Below are 22,784 nucleotides of genomic sequence, written 5' to 3' on the forward strand. Positions count from 1 at the left end.
CCCAGCAGGGAGCAGGGACACCCATGCACCCCCCCACTCCCCCCTCACCCCAGACCAGCACTCATTGCAAAGCCAGGGCCTCACCTCAGGCCCCCCTCCCTCCCTGCATTGTTCCTACCCATGCAACATCACGCCGCAACATAAACAAAGTAATTTTTATTTAAAAAACAAACTGGGGGGACAGAAACAAAACCAATCAACCAAATACAACACAGCCACAGAAAGTGTAAACTTCCCTTGTACTAGTGTTACCTATTGGAGCAAATACCAAAGAAAAGTTTACAGGGGTATTCTATAAAACCTGATGTAATTTCCAAACGAACAAGGCACTTCACTCCCATTAAAGGAATTACAAAGTCAAAGATGGACTGGAAACCCAGATGTGCAAAGTCCAACCTCATCTTCATCCTGAAGTCCCAACAGTTATTTTCAGCAGTGGCTAGAAACCTCGATTTCCTCCTATGAAGGCAAAGCACAAAACTCCCTGTTTTAGATCTTAAAAGATCTTAAATAATTTGCAACCATCACCCCATCAATTGGCAGATCTTGATAAACAAACCTTCGCTGCTGCCATTGGCAGGTACCACAAAGTTCATGGTCATCACAGCTCACCTGTCATCCAAGTGATAAACACATTCAGTAAGAATCTAAAACCTTACCGTTTTCTTCTCTAAATGCCAACAAAAAACTCAGAGCACCTCAGTCACAGTCTCCCCTCGGCTGCTGGGGAGGTTTATCCTGAAATCTTGAAAGTACGGATACACCAAGTAACACTTCTGATAGCATACGGTCTTTACAGTCCCAAGAGGCCATATTTCTAACAAATCTTGTAATCTGTAGCAAAAAGCTAAAAACAAAAGCATCTTCCTTTTCTCCCATGGAGTCAGCTCCACACCCCCCAAATATGAAATCTGGATTTGCACAGTAGGAGGCAAAGTGGGAGAAGGCACAGCAGAGTATTTACAAAAGCTGAACAGCTTCACCTGTAAGAACTGACATCCCCTCACAAGAGCCTGAAAATATATTCCCATTATAACAATGAACACAAATTAATACAGAACTATGGTGAGTTTTTTTCTTTGCATCAAACTAGGCTGAAACCTGTTCAAACAGCAGAGAAGTTATCTATCTAACACTCCAATATACTCTTTAAAAAACATTAAAAAAAAAATAGAACATCTCTGAAGTTTTGGTCATTTGTTCCTTGATCAACATCTGAAGAGTAATTCTCAGGTCAGCAAAAGTTTTTCAGAAATGAGACAACCCCTGAAACAGGGGCTGCTTCCAACCATTAGACCCCACCAGGTTCTCCGTGCAGCTCAGAGCGCTCGCCAGTCAATGGGCTTCTTTCCAGATTTCTTGAGCAGTTCATTCGTCTTCGAGAAATGCCGACAGCCAAAAAACCCTCTGTTGACGGAGAAAGGCGAGGGATGGACTGTCTGCAGGACGTGGTGGCGTTTCTGTAAAGCATTGGAGGAAACCGCTCGTTAAGATTTGCATGCTTTCAGTTCCCTGGACAAGGCTGGCTGCTTCTGCCCTGACCAAGCAGGTGTGATTTCCTCTCTACACCACCTCAGCCACCAGCCTGAGGTACCTAAAGAACTTGCCATGAGGACCAAGACTTTTATCCCACTGAGCAGAGGAGGATGGAATATGTAAAGCAGCAGTAATACCCTGGCCATTTTTCAATTGCTGTAATCCTAACATCAAATTTTATACTTATTCATGAGCCTTTTCCTAGAAAAAACAGTGCTGTCCTCAACTGGACGCTTTTCTGACAACAGAAGGTTACACTTGCTCCACTTTTGTTGCTTAACTCTGGCAAAGGCTAAGCTGGAACAGAACGGCAACTAAATTTGACCGCAGAGTCCAAGCAGGGAGAAAACCCCGATTCTGTAAGGGAAGTGCCCTCTAGTGTCCACCCAAGTGAAGAAAAAAAAATTAGCGAGAGGGAAGAGATGACGAAGAGTAACCTGTACCCTGTCAATGGAGCTGCCTTTCTTCTGGGCATAGGCTCCCCACAGCATGAAGACAACCCCATGCAAGTTCTTGTTGAGCCAGGACACCACCACGTCCGTGAACTGCTCCCAGCCTCTCTCCTTGTGGGAAGTGGCCTGGTGAGCTCGCACTGTGAGGACAGCATTGAGTAGGAGCACTCCTAGCAAACAAAGCAGATACGCAGAGGATGAAACAAAAGTCAAGTGTTAACTGCTTTTTCCTGCTTCCCCTGAGAAGTGATAAATTAAATTTGCATTCTAAGGCACCTGCAAAGCGACAGGCACTCAGAATTGATTTGCTCTTTTACGGATGGACTGTTTCCAACCATGGATCTGTCTTCTAGATCAGCTTTTTATGACCTACAGTGGACACATTACTAGATTGCCTATTAACTCACCTTGCTTGGCCCAGCCAGTTAGATCACCGTGACCAGGATGAGTGAAATCCTCAATATCTGTAGATAGTTCTTTGTAAATATTTTCTAAACTGCAAACAAAAACCATCAGAAGTTTTTTAATGTCCATGTTTAAAGATAAGAGCAAACAGCACCACTTACTGCTCTTACACTAGGCAAGAAGGGTATTGATTTTAATCTTATCATTTAAGCTAATAAAACCATTTGTAGAAGGAGGGCAACAAGGACTCCCCTTTGTGTGTCTGGCTGGAAGCATAAGAAGAAGGTCTCAGCACAACTGAAAATGCAAATTTACATCCAGCAGGCTCTTCAGGATACCACCAAACTACACAGCATTATCCATATTTTTGCAGTAATGTTTTTTCTAGGCAACACACAACTCAAATTTAAGTAGTCACAACACACTTTGTATCAGTTATCTGGCTCACAGCTGTGAGTAACACAGGACTGCAAATAATTTGTAAACAAAAGGAATTTTGCAAATAATTTGTAAACAAAAGGAATTTTGCAAATTGAGTGCTGTCATACCTGGGGGGAGGTGGAACAGGCTTCTGGACACTGAAACAGAGCCCATGAGCTTGATTAGGTCCATGATATGGATCTTGTCCCAAAATGACAACCTTTACCTGAAAGCAGGCCTTTGTTAGCACTGAATTATAATCAGTATTATTCCCCAAAAGAGGGAAGAAGGGGAAAAAAAAAAGCTTATAAGTGAGCTTTATCCTAAAACAAACACACAGGCAGAAAAAAACCCCAGCCAAACAAACCTAAAACACCAAACCCCAGGAACTGAAGTTAAATCACTGACTTCTCATTATAAACAAGTTGAAGAACACAGTCCCCACCTAACACTAAGGACTAACATCACCACAGCTTTGCTGCTAACATTATGAAGATATTTTGATTGCAGAAGACCCAACATTTTCAGAGCACCACAATAAAACACCTTGTGAAGGTATTTTAAAAGTAAATTTCCTCACATTTTAGTTTTATGCCACACTCGCTGTGATATTTTTGACACAGCTTACTGGCAATGGGATTACCTTAGACACTGTAGTTTTTTAAAAATTATAGTTCATTACAGATCAATTAAAAAAACCAGGAGATGTACGAGATCAAAAAATCAGGTGCTATATTAAGTTGGCAGCGCTGGAAATACGGTCAAAAGTCCAACTAAAGTTTTAAAGGAAATTCTGTGGCCAGTGAGGGTAATAAAACAATAAAACCGCATTTCAGTATGAGAGATGAGAGGTGCCAGGATTACCAAATTACACAAGAGAAACAACAGCAGCATTTGCCCTCCATGGGATTGATGCTTCGGAGATGAAGGCCTGTGTGCATCCCACCCCGCGTTTTCATCATTTTAAAGGCACCAGCAGCTGCAGAGACCTCCCCCAAGCACCTGCAAGCTCTACTCACATCCCTGATGTCGCACATCTGCGTCCAGGTGAAGACTTGGTCGGGGGGTGGATAGACCGTGTAGCGTTTCCTCTCTTGTGCTACGAACGCCATCAGCTGCGGGGGGGTGGGAAAAGGAGGAAGTTCAGCCCGGGGAGCAGCGGCTGAGCAGCCCCGCCGTTCAGGACAGACCCGCCTCACTCACCTCCACGAAGTAGGGCTTCGAGAACTCCCCGGCCAGCTGCCGCCGCCAGCTCTCCCCGAAGCCCGCGGGCACGTTCCTCTCGGCCAGCCGCTGCAACGCCGCCTCCTTGTTCTTACGGATCCGCTCCACCTGTTCCGGGCTCAGCGGCGAGGCCTGGCCCGCCTCATCTCCCGCCGCCTTCGCTTTCTTCGCGGCGCTGACCTGGAAATGGCGAGCCGAGAAGCGGCTGCAGAGCGGGCGGCGGACGCCACGGCCCAGCCACAGGCCGAGCAACCGGAGCCCACCGGCCGCCATGGCCCCGGCCGCGCACTGCCCTCCGCGGGGGGGGGGGGCCGCGCCCCACGCGGGTATTTCGCGGCAAAACAACAGCGGGCCCCTCCCCATTGGCCGCCGAGCCAAACGGGACCCGCCCACAAGCAGTTAGCCCAAACTCCCGTTCTCTATTGGTCAACGGGAAAAGGCCCGCTCCTCCCTATTGGCCTGCCACAGCTGGCGGAGAGGCTCTCCGCCTAGCAACCTTGACGATACGGCGGCCCACAGCGCCCATTGGACGGCGGCGGAGCGTGGCCTCGATTGGCAGGTCAGCCAGGCGTGCGAAGAGCGCGGGGTTTTTGGAAGTGGCCGCGCGGAGCATGGTCTCCCAAATCCCCCCGCCCCGCCAACGGCCGCCAGCGCCGCGCGCCCCAACGGCCACCAACGCTGCGAGACCCCCCTCCACAGCCGCCGCCCTCCCGACCGCCAAGTCCCCTCTTCCCCCCTCCAGGACCGCTGGCCCCCCAGCTCCCCGCTCGCTACCTCAGCATCGCCGCCCGGCTCCGGCGAGCGGCCGCGCTTCTTCACCGGCGCGGCGCTGAAGAAGGAGTGCAACGTCTTCTGCCCGATCATGGGGGCGGCAGCGGTACCCGCGCGAACTGGTGGGTAGGTGGGTAGGTGGGTGGGTGGGCGGGACGGGGGTTTCGCGCCAAGAGCGCGCGCGTGCGCGGGGCGGGGCCAGAGGAAGGGGGGCGGGGGGCCCACAGCCCTCCCTGGCGCATGCGCGCCCGCCCCGCACTCCCCCCCCTCCCTCCGCGGCCGCCGGGGGACCCGGGGATTGGGACCGTGGCCGCGCTGCCTCAGGGAGGGTGGTTCTCGTTACCGCCCGGTCTCGCTGCCGGGAGGAGGCGCCCGCGTTGAGACGGGCATCCCCCACGGCTCCCCGCCGCTGTCGGTGCCTCCGAGCGGGGGCCGATGGACAAATACGTGGTTAAACGGCCTCCCGGGGAGACGGGGGGCGGCGGGAAGAGGCCGCGGGCGGAGGAGCCCGCCTCAGGGCAGTCCCCCTGGCGGGAGATCCGCGCGGAGGGCCTGAGCTGCGACTACCGGCTCCTCTTCGGCAAGGCTGAGGCTGACGAGATCTTCCAGCAGCTGGAAGAGGAGGTGGAGTACTTCGAAGGTAACGGCCGTCCGGGGAGCCGGTTTCAGCTCCGGGTGCCACGGACGCCCCCCCGTGCCCTTGGCCGGTGGAGTGTTTCCCTGCCCGGCCGGCCCACGGCGAGTCCCAGAATGATTCCCGTGGCCTGGGCAGAGGTGGCAGGCAGGTGGTGGAGAGGATTCTGCAGGCGCCTGGCGTTTGCAAAATCTGGCCCAGAGAAGCAAAGAACAAGCACAGGTCTGATCCTGCAGGGTTAGTTTTGCTTAGCTTGAAGCATGTGTCAAGTGGTTTCATTCACGTTTTAAGAGAAGAACTGGGGTAATCATGGAATGGTGACAGGGGTTTGTTGGTAGATGTAGTATATGAGATATCCCCCCCCGGTCACATTAATTCAACAACAGAGTACGATGGGGGTGCTAGTCCTGTTCATCCCATTCAAGGGGGATAGTAAAGCCGTGTCAGACTTGAGAGTTAAGTACTTTGTTGAGACAGAAACACTTGAACAACTTTTGGGTTGTCATCAGCATTGTCGTTTCTGTTGTCCCACTGGAGCTTCTGTGAAGCTCCAAATCGAGATTGTTGAAACTGTGAACTGCAGAGGTAATACAGAGTTGGTTTTGATCCTTCTCATCTCTTGTTTGAACAGGTGACATGACGAAATTGCACGTGTTTGGCAAATGGCATGACATTCCAAGGAAGCAGGTAACCTACGGAGACCCTGAGTTAACATACACTTACTCAGGCGTTACCTTTTCTCCAAAGCCGTGGATCCCAGTTCTCAATCGTATCAGAGACCGCATCACTTTGGAGACAGGACATACTTTTAATTTTGTTCTCATTAACAGGTATGTCTGATTTCCAATTGCATCAAGCAGCTTGTTCAAATGAAAAATTGCTTGCACAACTCTGTTGACAGATCGCTGACAAGTTGTTTACATTCATTTAACTGGATTGGTAGAAGAACTAATTAATCTATTTTGTGTACAGATATAAAGATGGTGGGGACCACATAGGTGAACATCGAGATGATGAGAGAGAACTAGTTCCACGCAGTCCTATTGCGTCTGTGTCCTTTGGAGCTTGCAGGGACTTTGTTTTCAGGCACTGTGATTCCAGAGGGAAAAACGCAACGCGCCACATTAAGCCCATCAAACTGCAGCTAGCCCATGGTAGCCTGCTGATGATGAAGTACCCCACCAATGTGTATTGGTACCACAGCCTGCCCACCCGCAAGAGAGTACTTGCCCCAAGAATCAACCTCACATTTCGGAAAGTGATGACTATAGCCAAGAAGTGAAATACTCAGCAATCAAGCACCAGGTCTTTTGACTCTGAAAATAGAAGCTTTCTTCCCCAACGTAACAGTCTATTTCTCATTCAAACACTGTCTTTGATGATCCAAGGTACAAGATGAACAAGTTAAACCAGGAGAGGAGATAGCATACTTGGTAACTTGCTAATAAAGACTGCAACTACTGATCTTAAATACCAAGAATACTTTTTCTCCACAACATGTTGCTGTAGTCCTGCTGATACATATTTTTAATGAGCAATACCCTTGTTTTGCTCGGGATGAAGTTTGTTCTCAACCGATCATAATCTAGCTAGTTTTCCAAAAAGATCAAAATACTCTATATCCTTGAGATAGTGGTGAAATAGTTTATAAATACCATAAAGTACAAAATGTAATCATTTGGAGGGAGCCTGGAAGCTGATACTGTTCAACAGGCGACACTTTCTTGTATGGTCAATGAGCTATGGTTTGCTTGGTTTTTTTAAAAAATAAAATACAAATAAGACTGACATGAAAAAGAGGAGTGCTAAGAGATTAATATAGTGAATGCAACATGGCTGGCTACATGTTTTACAGTCTCTATGACTTTTGTCTGCATATGTTTCTCTGGTGCTCTACCTCCTCTGCTGACATGGGAGACTGTCAGTCAGTAGTGTGGTGGGGCAGGAGGAAGCATGAGGTGCTACTGCACAGGGAGAGGGCCTCTTCTTGGGTCCTTTGTACAGAAACCAGGAAGCATAAGATGACCTTTTGGGGAAAGACTAGGTTGGACCATTTATATGGACAACACAGCATGACAGGCTATAACTTCTGAGAGTGTCTGTTTTTCTAAATAATTATTCCTAGGGATTCCATTCTGGCTACCTGAAAGCCATCACCTTCCATGCTGACAGTTAATCCTGCCGAAATGAGGAAAGACCGTCCAAAGCCACCAACAGGTCTTGCAGAATCAAGCGATGGTAAGTACTGAGCAAGAATGTGAACTGATCCTTGTGTAACCAGGCTACAAGCATCTGAATTAGTGATGGGCTCTATCCTTCAGCAGTAGGTCCGTTAGGGCTATGGAATTAACGTCTGTTTAGACAATTTGGAGTTGGTACTTCCCACCTGTCCTGGTTTCAGCCACTACCAGAAAATGAAGTGTGAAGAGCTCCTGCATGAATGATTCTCATCCAGAGACTGTGAGGTGCTGCTTCTATCAAATATATCAAATGCGTTTGGCTTATAGCTTGGTCTTTGTTTCAAGACATTACCACATGTGAACAGCTACTTTTTCTAATAAGTTTGTTCTTTTATTGCTACTGTACAGTTACAAAAATACCCTGAAGTGAAAATGCAACTTCAAACAGCAGTGCAGTGGTTTGACTATAATATCATACATTTTTAAATAATGCACAAAATAAGACAAGAATAATCCAAACACAGAGATGTCATCTTGGAGGTCTTATCTGATGTTTTTTAACCTTATGCGTTTTATTAACACCTTCTCCACCATGGAAGCTTGCGACTAACAAGTAACAGCATTTGATGAGCCTCGTGTGCCTGCACAGAGCCCAATGACTTCAAAAGGTGAGGGCTGGGTGGCAAACTTCTACAGAGCTCTTTGCTCACAGTAGGCTGGGAGTATCTAGCACAGCTCAGGACCTGGGACCGAGGTGCTGATACTTGCTCCTTTCCTCACACTGAGGGCTAAGCCGAGACCATCTACTCCTTCCCAACAGTGAAAGCTAGAACAAACGCTGACTACTCAACCCTCATCTTTATAGCCCTTGAGGAAGCTTTCAGAGTAAATCTGCAGCTGAGTGAAACTGAGCACTTTATCAGTGTCATACAGCGACTGTGCTTTCATTCTCATCAAACTGGCCCCTGTTGGAAAGCAGCTCTATGCAAAAGAAAAATATATTGAACACGCAAGCTTGCAGTAACGTGGCTTCATGTCCCTGTTACAAGATGATGAGTTTAAGACTTAGTCCATTGTGTATGTATGTTCTGATCCACCTCCAGCATTACTGCTTTCTAAACAAAGTGACCTGTTCAGATGAACTTCTCAAAAATTCAGTTAAAAACTCTAAACAGACCCTGTTGAGAATAGGTATTGCAGAATATACACTGCTGGCAGTGGAAATGTTTTGAAGTTCTGAGGTACAAATGGTAGACCTGCTGGAGCTAGATGCTTTGCATGGTGTTTTTCCTTAGGTGACACCCACCACTGCTTTACAGAGCTCCTACTGCACACCTGTGCTGCCCAGAATGGAGGGCTTTCACCTTCTGCAAGTCAGTTAGGTCTTAGTTCAACGGCCAGGGCATTTTTGGCATTTTGCACCCTTCTAGGTTGTTTTTTTTTTTGGGGGGGTGGGGGTGGGTGTCTTGTTTTCCCATAACTTAAAATAGAAAGGTTAAAACCATGCTACTGCTAGCCTAGCACAGACAGGGAGACTTCAAAGGAACTAGTATGTCTCTGGATTTATAAAGACTATTTTATGCACTATGAGCATTACTTGGAGCAGGAATTGTGATCCATACTCTGGAATGATGAGTTGTGTAAATAGTTTTGCATATACATCCATTACCACTCTTATTTTGGCTGGTTTTGAGCCTCCCGTTTTGAGCCTCTGAATGCCTATGAGCTTTGCGCAGCAATATGAATGTATGAGGTACAAAGTTGCCCTAAAAAAAACCTATTAAGACAGTTGTTACCATTTGAAAACTTAGTTGCTGTTTTACACTGAAAAAGCTTGTCTGATGAATTAGTCTTTTTCTCCTCCAAGCTTACAAGGATAGAAAAGAGCTAAAAATAGCCTACATACTTTATTCCTGGTAATTTAAAAGTAGTCAGAAGGATAACTTTTGCTGCTTCCACCTCCGTGCTTTGGGATATTTTTTTTTTTGACACATCAAACAATCTAGAGCAGCAAAGCACACCTTACTTCTGTTTATGTGGCAATCTGTGTAGCTAATGCAGTGACACCAGTCTTTTCAGACTGCTGTACTACTTCACAAGACAAGTAAGTGCCCACCAGTCCTAATTCAATTTTTATGCTCTAACTTGACAAGGATGTTTGGGTTGCTATACATCTCAGTGAACAATCACAACCGGTACAAGCTCTAAAGCTCAATTGCAAGCCAGACAGCATGTATCTGAATGGTTGATAAGAAATGGCAGTTTTCAGCATTAAAAGAGGAAGGGCAAGTCTAGAACACCAATTACAGTAGCTTTGAAATCACAGCATTAAAAGTTGTAGTCGATGCTACAAGCAAGTGTATTCAACAGTTCCATAGTGACAAAGGAAATTACAATACTGATTGCTAGCAAACACTTCTGTCTCTTGATTTCAGCTATATTCCAGAGATAGAGAGCAATATACCAGGGTCTTGGCTCTTAATAGATAAAAAGATTATCTTTTCTCCTGGAAAAGGGAAACTGCATTTTGAATCAGCAGAAGTACTTCTATGATGTATAAAAAAATAAAATATTGGGAAAATTACACGAACAGGGAAGTCGTTTTTTGGATCGTGCATGCTATGTAGAGATGCCTTACTTTATTGATTAGCTGGGCTATCAAGAGAAACCTGACTCCATTAGTAGTTCATCCCATCAACTTGAGACATTCATCAGAACGCAACTGACATGCAGTAGACTCGGACAATGGTAATGTCGCTATTCAAATAAGCTCAAGGCACTTTTGTTTCTTAAATCATTGCCTTTGATAACAGTAGCTTCCCATCAACTGCTTTTGGGGCTCCCGTGTTCAGAAATGTCTGCAGTGAAATGTATGGGATTAAGCATCTCCCTTTGAAAATTTACAGCCATGTCAGAATATGGAATACAGCCTTGGGAAGTCTGTTTGAATTGTCTGTTTCAGAGCTGTGATGTTGACAAAATTACTACCTAACAGAATAAATGCTTCTCTAATACAGATTTACTTTGGACTGCACAACATTAGCAGACCAACTTTGGGTAGCGTAATTTTGGTACAAAACACAACTCCCAGCAGGAGCCAGCCATTGCCATAGAGGGAGGGGAACGTTAAAGGGCCTGTGGTGGGTTATTTGCATAACAGACAGGAGATGCAATGTAGATCTCATTAGAGGAATTTTGTCAGTTTTCATCCTTCTTCTGCTCTATCACTCTTCAACCCTTAACTCCAAGCTTTGGTGCTGTACCCTTGAGTGAATGCGCTCATAAAAAAGCAAGTAAGCACTAGAAGAAAGGACTTCCTGCAAACTAGCTTTGCGAACGGTGTCATCAGAAATCCATAGCCACTGACTGCTGACAGAGAGTGGGTTCTTAGGAGAAGGTGGAGAGCGGCGGTAAGTCACAAAGTGTCCAGAATGCATGTCTCCATGATGAACTACAACTGCCATCAGACGGTAAAGGTATACAGGGGAACTGAAGAACAAATGAGAAAAAGGAAAGGGTCAGCAGCCCTTGTGGATCACACATATACCAGAAGGAGCCCCACTTGCTTTGTCTTCAGTTGCAATTTCTTATTAGAGCAAACAGATGTCTCCATAAGAGACACACTGCCTTGCAATTACTTTTCAGTATACCAAGTCTTTGCTGCAGTGCTGCCTTGCTCTGTTATTGAGAAAACAGAACCATTTACTTTACAAGTTTATGCTACAGAGGGCTACTGCCATTTTGTACAGCATAACTGATTGAATTTTGCAACAGCATTTTCCATCAAACCTACCAATGTGCCAGTATTTTAAAGCACTGCTAACGGACAGAAAAGCTATTCTGGAAGAATGTGCTTTCAACTGAAAAGAGGTAAAATTGCAGCAGGTAACCCACAAATAATGATGGACCCGCTTTCAAGGATTTGCTCTGCAACTGTCTTCATAACAAACATTTGGCACAAAATGGTTCCAGGCTTCTTATTTCACACAGTGATTGTGGGAATTGTCTTCCCCATGGGGAAAATATGCAATGGCAGATAGAAGAAGTGGTACAGAACTAACTATACATTTGTCACCAGCATGAAAATAAGTGAACTTTCTCAAAGGCCAAGAAAACAGATTATCAGGAGAAGCATCAAGGCTGATTTACTAAGTAGAATCATGGCAGCTGCAACTTAAATCAAGCCTCTTCAATGTTTGAGAAAAAAAATCTATAAGAGGTCTACAGATTTCTTGCAATAGTTTTAAATCAGAGTAAGAGGTAAAAATGAAATGAAGGGCTAGAGAAAACCAGCAAGAATAAGATTATGGCTATTCAGAAGGATGATTTACTGCACCATGAACCAGAGAAAGGAGATTTTGAGTTTTACTTGTAATATGTTCTAATCCCTTTTCTAGGAGAGAAATGGAGCCAAAGACAACCACTAAAAATCGGCCAAGAGAAAAGCAAAAAAATTCTGCACAGGAGTTAGGATAGATGTTAGATTCTGTGACTGTGCAGCCTCACAATAAAGACAGAATAAAGGAAGACATAATTTGAAGGGACAGAAGTTATAAGATAGGGTACAAATCTTTAACTTACCTGCATTCAGGGAATGCAGCAAGTGGGAAAGTTCCCGAGGACATTAAAAACGAAGAGGGGCAGGCACCGTTCATAAAGACCGGTTTAGTACCAGATGGCTGTTCTGCACCTGCAAGAGAAAGTAGACATTCAGTAATTTAACTTCAATGCTACTGTTAGTATTGCTAACAACAGTGCTTCTGTTCCTGCAGTACCTTTCATCACAGAATATGAAGGTATTTTACGTATTTTAATTCATTACATATTATAATCCCTTAAGAGATGCAGAGGAGTGTAATATCCAAAGACAGTGGTAATTGTTTTTACTTGACACAAACATGAAAATGACCATGTTTGCAAAATCCCAACTAAATAGAATACTGAGCTGCTGAAATGACATACCTACTACAGCTAGATTTTCTAATTATTTTTTAAGAAGTCACCATTCCCAGCATTCTTTCTATGCTTGTCCTGAAGCCTTAGAAGAGATCACTAACAAGATAATCCCCAGGACTTCCTGAGTTTAACATTCCTTCATCCTCTGGACATAAGACGTGCGAGCTCTATGCTATCTGGGATTTTTTTGGTTTTTTGCAAGGGTTTTTTAGTAGGATCAAATTAAATTATCAAAACTGAACTGTAAACTTGGAACAGGGTATCCTAATGCTTGCTGGGAAAGGGATTTCTACTTGTCCTCTTTGCACAGATCCAAATAAAGATAGTGCTCTTATGTTCATTCTGCAGATTAGAATGTTTTATCACTGAAACATAGAAATACTGAATAGATTTTATTTTCAAAATAAGTACCTGAAGGTTTTACTGCTATCCCATCCTTTGTTCCAGGTGTTGTCTCTTCAGAGTGTCTCTGATTCAGCTCATTCTGGCTTGATTTATGAACAGGAATGCGGTATTTGTAGATGTCCATGATCAGGAACTCATTGAACTGTACGTGTTCGTGACGTTTCAGAGGAGTGCCTTGGTTTGACCAACTCAGTCTTTGCAGATGGATACACAAACACTGAGGGAGCTTCAGCAATATTCCATAGAAAAGGAGAGTCAAAATACATTTTTAAATGAAGAGAAACAGCTGTTCAAGTTAAAAGCATACTAACAGAACTGGTAAGTCTAGTGGATAAAGAAATGCATCACTGAACTGTTCCCTTATGTGCTACTTTATCTACGTGTAAGCTTATTGGCAATAGTATCCCTAGGACATGACACTAACTCACAACTCTCTTGAGATTTCTGATAACACCACTACTGCTCACTCACTAGGCAGTAGGATAGATAGCTACTGTTAATTGTTTTCTCCAAATGGAAGAAAAATCAATAAAAATACATGCGTGTTCCTAAAAAGCTCACCTGTCAGTGTCATCTAGCTTGTTGATCTGCGAGGTAGAAATGAGGATTGGAATATGTTGGAGTGAGTTGTTGTAAGACATTTGCTAATACTCAGTAAGTAATGGCTTTGCACAGTGAGAGTACCAGGGGAAGAAAGGTCAAGTAGTTATAAATATCTGACATTCAAAGTCATGCCAGAGTTAAGCTCTATCAATAAGTGCACATTATTATTAATGGCATCTGAGGCTCTTAATTACAGACCAGTGTCCTGTTGTCCTCTGCATTACATGATCACAGAGCAAAAAATAAGAGCTTCTCATAGAAATTACACCTGATGTTTAGTACCATATTCACTTGTTTAAACCAGCTGTATTTAGAACATCTTAATATCTTTGAAATATGCAATTGCTAAAGGTGCTACAAACACTGTATATATGAATCCCTTCACTTAGCAAGGAAATCAAGAACTCATGCAAGACATATGAACTGCCACTGAGCCAAACTCACATTTAAGTGTCTTGCTGAATAACAGTAGAATACTCACATTCTTCCAGCTATAGAATGTGACGTTTTGCTGAATTGAGGCCTCAATGCCTACAAATATTCGGCAAATCAGCTTACTTTTTCAAGTAAAATATTAAAGCAGTCTAATACCAAGAAGTGGACATCAAGCAAAGAGATCAAAGAAAGAAATGACTGTATAATAGGATTTAAAAATAGATTTGGTGGGTTAGCTTGCCTCACCTTTCCTAACTTCAATTGCTTAACAAATGTTGTTCTCTGGTTTTCTATGCTTTGTCCATTCAGAGTCCCTTCTGCCTGAATCTGAAATCAAAGGGGGAAAAAAAAAAAAAAAAAAAAAGACATTTGATTACCTGCTGTATCAGATTACACATGATAGCGCAGGTCTGCACATTGCAGACAAAAGGAATTGTCTATCTAGAACTATGCTCAGTATATTAGTTACACCTACAGTTTTCTAGGAACTTTCTTTAAAAATTTTGGCCTATCCTAATGGATCAGAATTCTAAACCAAAATCAAGCAGAAATGAGCATTTACAGAACAAGCTCAATCTCCAGGTTTATGTGTAGTCATATGCCATTTCTGTTGGTTTTCAAACGAGCCACTTTGGCTCTGTGCTATCATCAAATTACAGGTAACTGTAAAATACTGTTTAAAATACCAGAACAAAAAAATTGTCCCAAATACTATCTAAATAATACCTGGTAATTATAGAATAAAATATTTGTAAATTTTGTAATACTATTAATAAATAAAGCTTCAAAATACTCTGTGAGATAAGAACTCCATTTTAAATATAAGAAATCCCAGGCAAGCTAGAGGCTTTCCTGAAGTCACAAAGGAAGGAGTAGAAAACTGAAGCTATAATTCTGTCAGCAGGCCTAAAACTAATCTAGGAGGTTATGTAAATTAAAATGACATACTTTAGTGCAGTTGTCACATACAACATCCTTTACAGATTCAGAGGAGATGAAATGATGGAGGCAGTGGTCCAGTGTCATAGGACGACCCTTAGTACGAAAAAAAAAATTGTTTGCAGTAATTTCAGGGTGCATACCACTTAATTTTGTGAAAGGATTTTTCATAATTTCTTTCATAAAAAATACAGAACTGCAGACTTGTTTCTTGAGAAAACTGGTTAAGTGGCTTTGAGTATCGAACGCTGATAATGTAACTAACTATGAGGATTCTTCCTTTGCCTGGATTAAACAGGGAAAACATTGCAGCCTGTAGAAAAGAACAATAGCTGTGACTCCCTGTGTGACTCCTTTAGTGGGGTTTTAAACTACAGATTCCTGGCCCTGTTACTATTTTTCTCTAAAGTTCCAGCACTTCATGGGTCACTTTATGCACTCAGACCCTCTACATAGGAGAAGTACAGCATTTAGTTGAATTTAGGCACTCCTTCCTATACTTCCTTGTAGACTCTACTACGTATTGCCAAGTATGAAGGGCATAATCTTCAATGATGGTATAAAATAAAACACAAATAGCAGAAGATGTGTCCAAATCCCAATCCTAGCTGTCCAGGAGTGTATTCTATAGGTGCGAGTCAGAGTTTCCATGAGTGCAAGTAGTTGCTACTTGTCTGGAAAGACAAATCGCTAGCAGACATTAAGTTACAAACCGGTATAGTTCAAAAATGTCCTGCACATTTTTCCCCCAAAATCTACAATGTTTTGTCATTCAAAGTTTTTCAGAGAGCCAAAAAGAAACAGAAACAATTTCCAGTTGAAATCACTTGATGCAAAATCCTGTATCAGGTAACTTGTGTACTATCACCACAGAGACAGCGCACCCAAAGGTCTCCTTCCAAGACTGCCAGAAACGGCCCTCAGGATACAATCTGGTCTGTTCAAATTACACAGAAAGGAGCAAACGCTCCACCAGGAGAAACAGAAAACTCCATTGGTGTCAACAAAGTCATGCTTGTTGTACTAATTGGTAATTTGCACCAACACATTAGTGGTAAGGTACTATATTGGCACAACAGGATCATTTATAAAAAGGCAGGAAAATAAACTGTAGCTACTCATTTACGCTTAGGCTGTAGCATCTTAGAAAGACACTAGTGAAGGCATAGCTAGGACAACGAGGCAATAGGCAGACTGGCTGGATCATGTGTCAGTGAGGGATACGTACCCACACAGCTGCTGGAATACTCAGTGAGAGACTGTCAAAGGTATCATACCTCACAGGACTCTGCAAGAAAATATTTCACATATCCAGTGAGCTAAAATTTATGATGGTCAAAAAAAAACCCCAAACCAGCCTCACACGAGATGAACACGTGCCCTCTGCTGTCCACAATTACCTGGTGGAATAGGGTCAAAAACACCCGCTTTCCCAACCACAGTGCTAAGGAACACTAGGTATACAAGGTGCTACTTAGCCCCTTTCTGCTGAAGCTGCCCTAGTCACTTAAATTTGTTTGCAAGGTTTTGAAAAGTAAAAGTACTAAACGTACTCCTGCAGTTTGATCTACAAATGAGATTTACTTTATTTTTTTCTTTATCCAGGTTATCTTCATCTCCTTACTCTGGATAACTGGACTGCAACTTAATTTGGCTTTGCATGTGCAATCCCAATACTGTGTGCTGAATGAATAGCTCGTCCTAAAACACTACCCATGTGAGTGGATTTTCAGTATATGATAGCTGTGGTAATGAATACTAAATATAATAAGACAGCTATTATCCCCACAAAGTGGAACACACTTAGTTTTCTTCAGTATATTTAGTGATGCATTCTTGTCCATCACCAATGCCATAATAAGTACCCAAAAAAGTAACAGTCTAAGCTGTCAGCCCTGCAAACCTTTGGAGCTTAAACCAGCTATGTCAGAAACAAGGGATGATGGTTTCAGAATGCGCTCTGAGTGTTGGACATCTGTTTTCATGTATACATATATTACCAGACACACATTCTTATACCTGGTGTTCACAGTGTTTGCAAACCATGTTGCTGGTCAGCCTTCCGTGAAAAGGATGCTGAGATTTCCAGTGATTTGACACAGGGGGAAGAGACCCTGAAACGCAAAGCTGAAATTGTCCTTTTTGATTTTTTTTTCAATACATCTCTGTTCATCACTACAACTCCACATTTTTGGACCACAGTAACAAAAGTAACTGCTCTAAAACATGTTGTGTCCCACTGACAAATAATTAACAGGTTTTTTTACAGCTGAAGAGATATATTTCAGTCCAATACAGACAAAGATCAATTAATATTATCCCCTTAATAAACAAAGTGACTACACTATGAATATTCATATTTCAGAATGGAAAAAAGTATACCTCTTGTTCTGCAGCTTATTTGCTTTTGGGTTATTTCAGGCTGCTACAGAGGAAGATAAAAAGATATCATTAACCCTACCTTAGAAACCATTAAGTATTAAATATGTTCTTATTTCATCCCTAATACGCCTTTCTGACATTAGAACAACTGTGTCTCTTTATATTTGAGGAAGGCCAAAAAAACTGGTATGCAACAAATTTATAATTGACAAAGAGAACACTTTTAATAAAATGAATAATTAATCTGCAGAATTCTCTGCCTCAGAGTAATAAAATAAAAGCGTAACATTTTATAAACCTTTTGTATATATTTTAGAGAAAAAGAGATAGAAACTTTCCATCTGCATGAAGTTTACCACTAAACTGGAGGATAAGATATATTTCACCTCCAAATGGACTATTCCATAAATGACCATTTTGCAGTTTTCAAACCTCTTTCGTGTGTCAACTCTTACAGATGAGAGTAACTGCTTACATGGACTACTGTTCTGTGCTACTATTTCAATCCCTGTATTCCATGAATTTAGGAATGCAAGAGCCCTCACAAAAGTGGGATCACTATAAATTCAAATACATTTCCTTACAAAAAACAATTTTTATTCTTTAGATTGCCTGGCCTATTGATTCGTTTCTATCGAGAGTATTGAAGAATAGTTTTGTAAACATAATGAAAATATCTTCAGTTTCTAAACAGACACTTTATACCTGACACGCTTAGGAATCTAGGCAGACTACAGAAACTTCTGATAATGAAGTAACATTGGTAAAGAAGTCACCTCCAGTGAATGCACGTCGAACAAATGTGTCACACGTGGCTGACGATCCCGTTCATCTTCTAATGAAGAGGTAAGGACATGAAATAGTTCATGAGCATCCTATTAAATAGAGGAATAAGACTTAGAGGAAGCAAAAACAACAGACCTCAAAACATACACCAGGAGTACTGATACACATATGACTACATCATTGTAGTGGGAAATGAAAGGAAAAATTACTGCTTAGAGCCCACCTTGTGTATTAAGAGTAATCATTTGTGCATCTGTTGCAGTTTTGCCCAAAAAGCTTTTTCTATAAAGCTGAACTTGATAACAGTGCATATTATGAAAAAAATTCTGGGCCATACAAACTCAAAAGATACTAAAATACTTGGAAGAAAAAAGAAAAATGAGTGCACAAAGGCCTGCTTTCCATGATTTCAATAAAAGCATAATTGAAATCTCTGCTGTTTGCTTTGGCTCTGAAATATAAAAGATAGAACCATATTTTCTGAGTGAGACAATTGGTGGAGTTCATCAGCCAGGTGCACTTACTTAGGGGCTGAAAATACTGAAAACAAGAATTAGAAATCTTGTGTGTTACACGTAACTAAATTTGGAAATGTTAGTCAAGTAGAGTCCATCCCTTGAAGCAGCGTGGCACGTTAGCACAGACCCATTATCTATAGCAAAGTTAGGGCTGTATCTCTTCTATTTTAATATTACTGGCTCCATTGTACCAAATCTGAAGGTAATTAAGTATAAGGTTTTGAAGCAGCCAGGGTTTCCATGATGAGTATCTAAGCAAACTGAAAACACCATTCATCAACCGCATGGTTGTTTTCCTTCACGTTTTAAAGCAAACTTTCTGCTACAGCAAAGATTCAGATTTGACACTCAGGGTTATTAGTACCATAGCTTCAATTTTCTGTTATTCCATATCTAAGCACTGAGGTGTATATCAGGCAGTCTAATTGAATTCTATAATCACCTGCTCTTCAAATGATGAGATCTGCCACCTATATGTTCTTAAAACTTCTAACAGGCAGCTTGCATCCAGGACATCATCTTCTGTTACCTCTTGACAGGATAAAGCTAGAGACATCGCATTTAAAAATGTTACAAGGAGCCACAAAGAACAGTTAGAACACAAATCTGTTTATTTTAGACTGTATGTTACTTAAGCATCATATAATTGATTACAGCAGAGTTACTCTTGATTAAGACAGGTAGACAATGACAATCAAACTAGTATGTATTAATTGCCATTCTCATCTGACTCAGGCTAACTGCATGCATTCTCCTCATTGCAACCTGAAAGGTTTCTCAACTGATACAGAGAGAATAAATAATATAAACATCGTCTGGAAAGACACATTTTTACTGGTGGATTGGGTAAAAACTGGTACTTTACATGTCACAGAAACCCCAGTATTAATGCCCCATCATCCTTAACATCAGTTAAATGTACATGCTTAACAGGCACAATTTTAGTATGAACAACATCCTGAGATGGGAGAACTTCCAATGGATTTCCTTTAAAACAAAGCCCTGTGAGGAAAGCCAAGGAAAGCCAACAGATTGCTTAAACACTTTGAGTGTTTAAATAGGATGTAACTGGTACATGAATTTAGCACAGGGGCAAGTCTGAAACAGGTTACCAAATTGGGCTTAGAGGCTTTGCCATTTCCATCCAACATCATACAAAGTATCTCATTTAATAGTCCATATTTTTAGGAAAATAGTAAGCTTGGCAAAAATGCTTAAATTATTTTATAATGCATTAATTTTCTTTTATAGAGAATTCTGAGTGCCCATCTACTTGTGATGGTATTTTCCTATTTCTTCAATTTTACCGAGTCCATTTTCATACTGTTTTAACCGTTAATACTCTGTGAACAGCAAATGCACTAAAGCCTGTGACAATGGGTGCCTTAACCACATTTTCTGCACCCCTGTTGCCCTCTACCTCAGATTTGTTCAACCTGCTGGCAAACAGCTTCTTCAGAGCAACGTGCAAGATGCTGTGTTGGCTGCTTCTCGATTGCCAGGCGAGTCAAACAAAACCTGAAACCTTTCAGCTCTTGGCCAAGAAACAAACAGCTTTGGGGACATATGCAGCTGGGCCTTGCGCTGTTCAGGCTCGATACAATAACTTAATACCTTTTGGATCTCTACCCCTCTGTGAAAATTGGTTAAACTTGGCCAATAAATTCAAAGTTAGTAGAGGGAAATTAAAGAGAGAAGAGTACAAGACCACATGAGCTTCCTTTCTTTAGGAAAGGAGGCTAGAAACAATAACATTTTCGCTAAATATTTTCTTGTTAGTTTATCACAACGTGAAAATGTTAAAGTACCTCTTAGGAGATGCAGCAAAGTGACTGACAAGTATTGATGCTCAGTGGATTGGTTCTGGTCTGTCTTGTATTGTGCTGTAAACTCCTCCAGCCACTTTATGAAAGACGGACAGGAAGATAAGCCTTGCAGCAAAGAATTCATGAAACAGGTGTTTCCTAAGTTAAGAAGGCCAGGTACAAGCCCTACAAATAGAAGTATAAGAGTTTACACCATAAAGTCTAGGAAAACCTGAGTATTTTCAGTTGCAAGTGTTGTGTTAGGTTTTAAAATTATATTAAAATTAAATTATTTGCCTTTATTTGGTACTTGCACCCCATGAAAACTAGAAGACCCTGCTACAGCATCCTGTAAAGTGTTTATATACATGGTGGTCTCTGAGACTTACACCACTGTAAAATCTTTTAAAATGTTCCTTGAAAAATACTCTTTTCCCCGACAGGAACAGATTTCTATCCACAATACTAAGGTTCAGGATTATCTCCAAGTTACCATACAAACTGTAAAATTCTTGGTTACAATATATAGTGTAGGAGCCCCTTATTGTGCAAGTTTCCAGGAGCCCATGAGGTCACGGCTGCACTGCTGCATGCTTCAGCTTGGTTTGGTGAAGCTTTCTCTTTTGCTCAGGAAAAGAGCTGGCTTGCCAAGGATTAATAAGAGATGTTTCTGTGCAACTCTGCTTAGCAAGAGACTTTCACTTTTCTTGTACTAATTGTCAATAAGAACACATTTCTTTTGCATTCCAAAATGCACAATAAAATGCGTTATCCGCAGCAGTTCAGTAATGAACTTGTCACAGGACACAAAACCACATCTGACAAGTTACAATTTTAGAAAGATGTCAATTGATACAGTTAATATGAAAGTCCTTTGTTCAATGCCTATTTTTTTGAATTTCTTACGTTTCTAAACAGGACAGTGACCAAACATTTGTCTTTAGCAAGAGAAGATAATTTACTGAAGCTCATAATAAAACGACAGAAGCAGGTGTGTTTCCAACATCCCGGAGAGCCCTCCGGCACGCCGGAATTGACTTTTGGGGCGCTTTTCCCGTGTTTTCCCTGCCCTCCCGCCCTCCCTACCTTTCCTGCGCCTCTTCCTCTCGGTGATGGGACCCCACAGCACGTACATCCCCGCCGCCACAGCGGCGGCGACCCCCCCGATAACGCCCCAGTTCTTCATCACTTTATACCTGAAACGAGGAAAAAAAAAAAAAAAACCAACCTACAACAAAAACATAAACCACAACCGGGGAGTCTCCACCTCTGCCTGCAGGTCAGACCCACGGACGCGGGGGTGGGGGAGGCGGTGGACGCCCAGGAGGTTCGCCCGGCTCCCGCACGCTTTAACGCCCTCCTCCCGCTGTCGCTCGCGGTGCGCGGTGCCCGGCTCGGGGGAGAAGGGCCGGCCTCGGCCCGCTGGCCCCGCCACACCGCCCGTCCCCCCCCCCTCCCCCGCTGACCTGGCCGCCGCTCCGGCCCGCAGCAACCGCCGAACCGCCCCGTCCGCCTCCGCGGTACCGCCGGGCAGCATCCCGCAACAACCACCACCCCCCCCCGCGCCGGAACCAGGGCCCGGCGGGCAGGGCGGCGCGGCGGACGGGGCGGCGGAGCGCCGGAAGTGGCGCGGGGTGCCCGGTTAGAGCGCGGACCGCCCCTAGCAACGGGCGGCGGCGGGCGGCCGGTCGCTAAGGCCGCGGGGGGGGGGGGCACCGGCCTTGCTGCGGGCCGGCCCGTTCCCTTCCTGAGGGAACGCCGGCTTGCGGGGGGGCGAGTCTCAAAGCTGTAGGGAGGAGGTGGGACACTTAAATCCCACAAGCTCGAGCGGCGCCGGGGGAGGTTTGGATTGGGCATTAGGACAAATCTCTTCACCGAAGGGGTTGTTAAGCGCTGGAACGGGCTGCCCAGGGAAGGGGTTGAGTCCCCGTCCCTGGGGAGATTTAAAAGACGCGTAGATGTGGTGCTTGAGGACACGGTTTAGTGGTGGACTTGGCAGTGTTAGGTTAACGATTGGACTCGATGATCTTAAAGGTCTTTTCCAACCTAACGGGTTCTATGAATCTGTGAAAGAGTCCAAACCCCGCGGAGAGAGAACAGCTCGCATCGCCGCGTAGCACATGGCAGCCCTGAGGCTGCTCCCTACTGCCTTGACACCCCTCTGTACCTGAACCGGGCACTGGTATTTGAGGGCCCCGCTCTGTTTGCTCTCCACCTAGTGCTGTTAGGTTTTGTTTTTAACTAATGCATTTTGGGGATTGTTTAGAGAAAGGAGTATTTCACGCCAGTGCCAGGAAAGGAAGCACCCAGCAGCGCTTGCAGGCAGAATGACT

At 43.4% G+C, this 22,784-nt stretch overlaps 3 protein-coding genes across 7 annotated transcripts; 1 reads left to right on the forward strand and 2 right to left on the reverse strand.

The window, feature by feature from the left end:
- Positions 1–141: 141 nt before the first annotated feature.
- On the reverse strand, positions 142–4,380 carry UNG (uracil DNA glycosylase). Its single transcript, XM_075041180.1, has 6 exons — positions 4,017–4,380; positions 3,833–3,928; positions 2,942–3,039; positions 2,396–2,484; positions 1,980–2,158; positions 142–1,460 (listed from the first exon to the last, which is right to left on the reverse strand). The coding sequence occupies exons 1-6, from the start codon at positions 4,308–4,310 to the stop codon at positions 1,320–1,322; spliced, it is 897 nt and encodes a 298-aa protein (XP_074897281.1). The 5' UTR covers positions 4,311–4,380; the 3' UTR covers positions 142–1,319.
- A 695-nt stretch (positions 4,381–5,075) lies between these two features.
- Positions 5,076–13,159, forward strand: ALKBH2 (alkB homolog 2, alpha-ketoglutarate dependent dioxygenase). Of its 4 annotated transcripts, XM_075041187.1 has the most exons (5): positions 5,076–5,448; positions 6,074–6,272; positions 6,415–6,875; positions 7,568–7,680; positions 13,026–13,159. In XM_075041187.1, exons 1-3 carry the CDS (start codon positions 5,244–5,246, stop codon positions 6,722–6,724), a joined length of 714 nt encoding a protein of 237 aa, XP_074897288.1. In that variant the 5' UTR covers positions 5,076–5,243; the 3' UTR covers positions 6,725–6,875; positions 7,568–7,680; positions 13,026–13,159. The 4 variants fall into 4 exon arrangements, with proteins under 4 accessions (XP_074897288.1, XP_074897285.1, XP_074897286.1 ...); XM_075041184.1 differs by having other exon boundaries at positions 6,415–7,680; XM_075041185.1 differs by lacking the exon at positions 13,026–13,159 and adding an exon at positions 7,764–8,018 and having other exon boundaries at positions 6,415–7,680.
- Positions 8,208–22,041, reverse strand: USP30 (ubiquitin specific peptidase 30). 2 transcript variants are annotated; one of them, XM_075041182.1, is made up of 13 exons: positions 21,918–22,041; positions 21,538–21,647; positions 20,455–20,637; positions 19,089–19,192; positions 18,119–18,217; positions 17,343–17,382; positions 16,980–17,074; positions 16,189–16,248; positions 14,970–15,056; positions 14,268–14,348; positions 12,990–13,209; positions 12,204–12,312; positions 8,208–11,111 (listed from the first exon to the last, which is right to left on the reverse strand). In XM_075041182.1, exons 1-13 carry the CDS (start codon positions 21,986–21,988, stop codon positions 10,847–10,849), a joined length of 1,524 nt encoding a protein of 507 aa, XP_074897283.1. In that variant the 5' UTR covers positions 21,989–22,041; the 3' UTR covers positions 8,208–10,846. The 2 variants fall into 2 exon arrangements, with proteins under 2 accessions (XP_074897283.1, XP_074897282.1); XM_075041181.1 differs by having other exon boundaries at positions 17,343–17,385.
- Between the last annotated feature and the right edge of the window lie 743 nt (positions 22,042–22,784).

The sequence above is a fragment of the Buteo buteo genome, chromosome 11 (genome assembly GCF_964188355.1).
Source record: "Buteo buteo chromosome 11, bButBut1.hap1.1, whole genome shotgun sequence".
Taxonomy (NCBI): domain Eukaryota; kingdom Metazoa; phylum Chordata; class Aves; order Accipitriformes; family Accipitridae; genus Buteo; species Buteo buteo.

Bases quoted from the DNA above. Each gene is read 5' to 3' on its own strand.
- UNG (XM_075041180.1), bottom strand. From the start codon at position 4,310: ATGGCGGCCGGTGGGCTCCGGTTGCTCGGCCTGTGGCTGGGCCGTGGC. The intron at 2,485-2,941 runs GTATGACAGCAC...TTTTGTTTGCAG, and splicing joins CCTGTTCCACCTCCCCCCAG to TTTAGAAAATATTTACAAAG. The intron at 2,159-2,395 runs GTGAGTTAATAG...TTTGTTTGCTAG, and splicing joins AACTGGCTGGGCCAAGCAAG to GAGTGCTCCTACTCAATGCT.
- ALKBH2 (XM_075041184.1), top strand. From the start codon at position 5,244: ATGGACAAATACGTGGTTAAACGGCCTCCCGGGGAGACGGGGGGCGGC. The intron at 5,449-6,073 runs GTAACGGCCGTC...TTGTTTGAACAG, and splicing joins GGAGGTGGAGTACTTCGAAG to GTGACATGACGAAATTGCAC. The intron at 6,273-6,414 runs GTATGTCTGATT...TTTTGTGTACAG, and splicing joins AATTTTGTTCTCATTAACAG to ATATAAAGATGGTGGGGACC.
- USP30 (XM_075041181.1), bottom strand. From the start codon at position 21,988: ATGCTGCCCGGCGGTACCGCGGAGGCGGACGGGGCGGTTCGGCGGTTG. The intron at 16,249-16,979 runs GTATAAGAATGT...ATTTTCTTGCAG, and splicing joins GCAAACACTGTGAACACCAG to AGTCCTGTGAGGTATGATAC. The intron at 11,112-12,203 runs GTAAGTTAAAGA...TTTGTTCTTCAG, and splicing joins GCTGCATTCCCTGAATGCAG to TTCCCCTGTATACCTTTACC.